Genomic DNA, 1,914 nt, shown 5'->3' on the forward strand with positions numbered 1-1,914 from the left:
TACAGCTGTCGGTGAGGCTCTGTACAGCCGTACAGACGCCGTGGCGCTGTCGGTGAGGCTCTATTCCTGGTGTCGCAGTTTCTTACCTGTGTACAGCAGAGCCGAAAGGTAAGGCACAAGTCCTGTGCCTCGGGTTGGTTCTGACTGCAGCCCGTAACGCTTCCGTACAGCCCACGCTGCCCTTCGCGACGTGCCGTAGCGCTGGCGTAGCGTTAGGAGCGTCCGTCGGCCTCTGACCTTGAGGTCTGCTGAAAGCAAATTTGAAGGTGAAATAGCGGGGTTTGGGTTTGGCGTTTGTTTGTTGGGGTGTTTTTTCTGTGTCGTAAAACTCGGCTGCATGTAACTGTACCAACTGTTGCCTTTCAGTCACACGCTTGGGATCTTCTCTGTAATGTTCCATTTCGTGTTTATTAATTGTTACGCGGGTAGTTTCCAGGGGAGACCTCTCCTTCCCGTACGCGTGCTGTACTCTTCTCCGCTTTCTCTGTGCATGCCGTCTTGCATACAGCCTGCAAACCGGGTCGCTGCACTCTGGAACCCCGCAAGACCTCAGGGCGTGGACGTAGAAGCGGCTTGCTGCACGCTGAATAAACGATCTCTCAGAGCAACAGAGGTGCCGAGAGCGGCCAGCAGTTTAAAAAAGAAAAGCAAGCACGGATGCGGTTTGTGATCTGACTTTCCCTCCTCCTCTCTCTGCTTCGCCCCTGCTCTTTGCGGAAATTCTTCCCAGGCTTGGACCTTGCGTTGCGAAGTGCACGCGGTCCCCGGCGGGAAGGGTGTTCGTGTTCTCGTGGCCGTGCTGCCAGCGTCGGCTACCGCCGCGTAACCGCGCTCCAGTCGGGGAGCGCGAAAGCGCTGCCGTTCCGAAGAGCCATCTGCGCCTTCCCTCCCTGACACGTCCGTTAGAGGGGAGGTCCTACTCCGGGGTGTTCTCGCTCTGCCGTTCCGGCTGAGCAGCTCAGCTGCGTGTAGGGGCCGTCCTTCCCTCGGCAGGGCGAAGCGCTCTCTTGTGAAGACGGATCGCTGCAGTTCGCACTCGCCGGGGTTTACCCCCGAACGTCGGGATGACCGGCGTCCTGACTGGAACGCACCTTGCGAAGTCGCGGTTTCTTTTCAGACCGGTTGGGTTTCAGCCCGCTGATCCCCGCGCCCGCTCGGACGGCGGAGCGCGGTGCCGGACAGCCCGTGCCCGTTGGGGTAGCTTGCGGTTCGGCTGCGGTAACGCGCGGTAGAGGCGCAGCAAGTCGCGTCCGGCTCTACACCTTGCTGCAGCCCGAGATCCGAGTACTCGCAAGGTGCTCCGCAGCTCGCTGGGCTCCTTGTGTGGTACCCGCCTCTCGTTTGGGCCTGAAAAGGGAAGAAACTACGAATTCGGAAGACGTGCTCTTTGCTAGATTAGGTCCTGTGTGACGTTCCTGCCCTGTCAGCTCCACTGGGTAAGCGTTCCAGACAGCAGACGCGGCATAAAGCAAGGCGTTGTCCAGACTCCAGGTAACTGTGGGCCTGGAACTTCCTGAACGCATCCAGTACTTTGACGACAACGATAAGATGGAGGGGGGGAAGAACGAGAGTCGTCTTCGCGTGAAAGGTAATCTTTGCTGCGTGCTGTCTGCGGAAGAAAATTTTTTGTGCTTTTCCCGCAGCACACGGAGGTTTCGGTTGTACCCCACGTCGTACTGCCAGGGCTGAGGGGTTTGAGCGGGATAATACAGAGGCATGGCGTGGTTTGGGTTGGAAGGGACCTCTCGAGGCCATGCAGTCCAGCCCCCCGGCCGCGGGCAGGGACAGCTTCAACTCGATCAGGTGGCTCAGAGCCCCATCCAGCCTGACCTTGAACCCTTCCAGCGATGGGGCATCCACCACCCCTCTGGGCAACTGTTTGGGATCTGTTGCATCTGAGAGCTCATTTATTCT

At 58.7% G+C, this 1,914-nt stretch overlaps 1 protein-coding gene across 1 annotated transcript in view; it reads right to left on the minus strand.

Moving 5' to 3' along the window:
- Positions 1 to 1,113: 1,113 nt before the first annotated feature.
- Positions 1,114 to 1,914, minus strand: part of RNF24 (ring finger protein 24) — a 27,688-nt gene continuing 26,887 nt past the window's right edge. Inside the window, exon 6 of the mRNA XM_009331897.1 lies at positions 1,114 to 1,347. Coding sequence (XP_009330172.1) covers positions 1,114 to 1,347 — 234 coding nt within the window. The remainder of the gene's footprint in view (positions 1,348 to 1,914) is intronic.

This window comes from Pygoscelis adeliae, unplaced genomic scaffold (genome assembly GCF_000699105.1).
Source record: "Pygoscelis adeliae isolate BGI_AS28 unplaced genomic scaffold, ASM69910v1 Scaffold209, whole genome shotgun sequence".
Classification (NCBI taxonomy): domain Eukaryota; kingdom Metazoa; phylum Chordata; class Aves; order Sphenisciformes; family Spheniscidae; genus Pygoscelis; species Pygoscelis adeliae.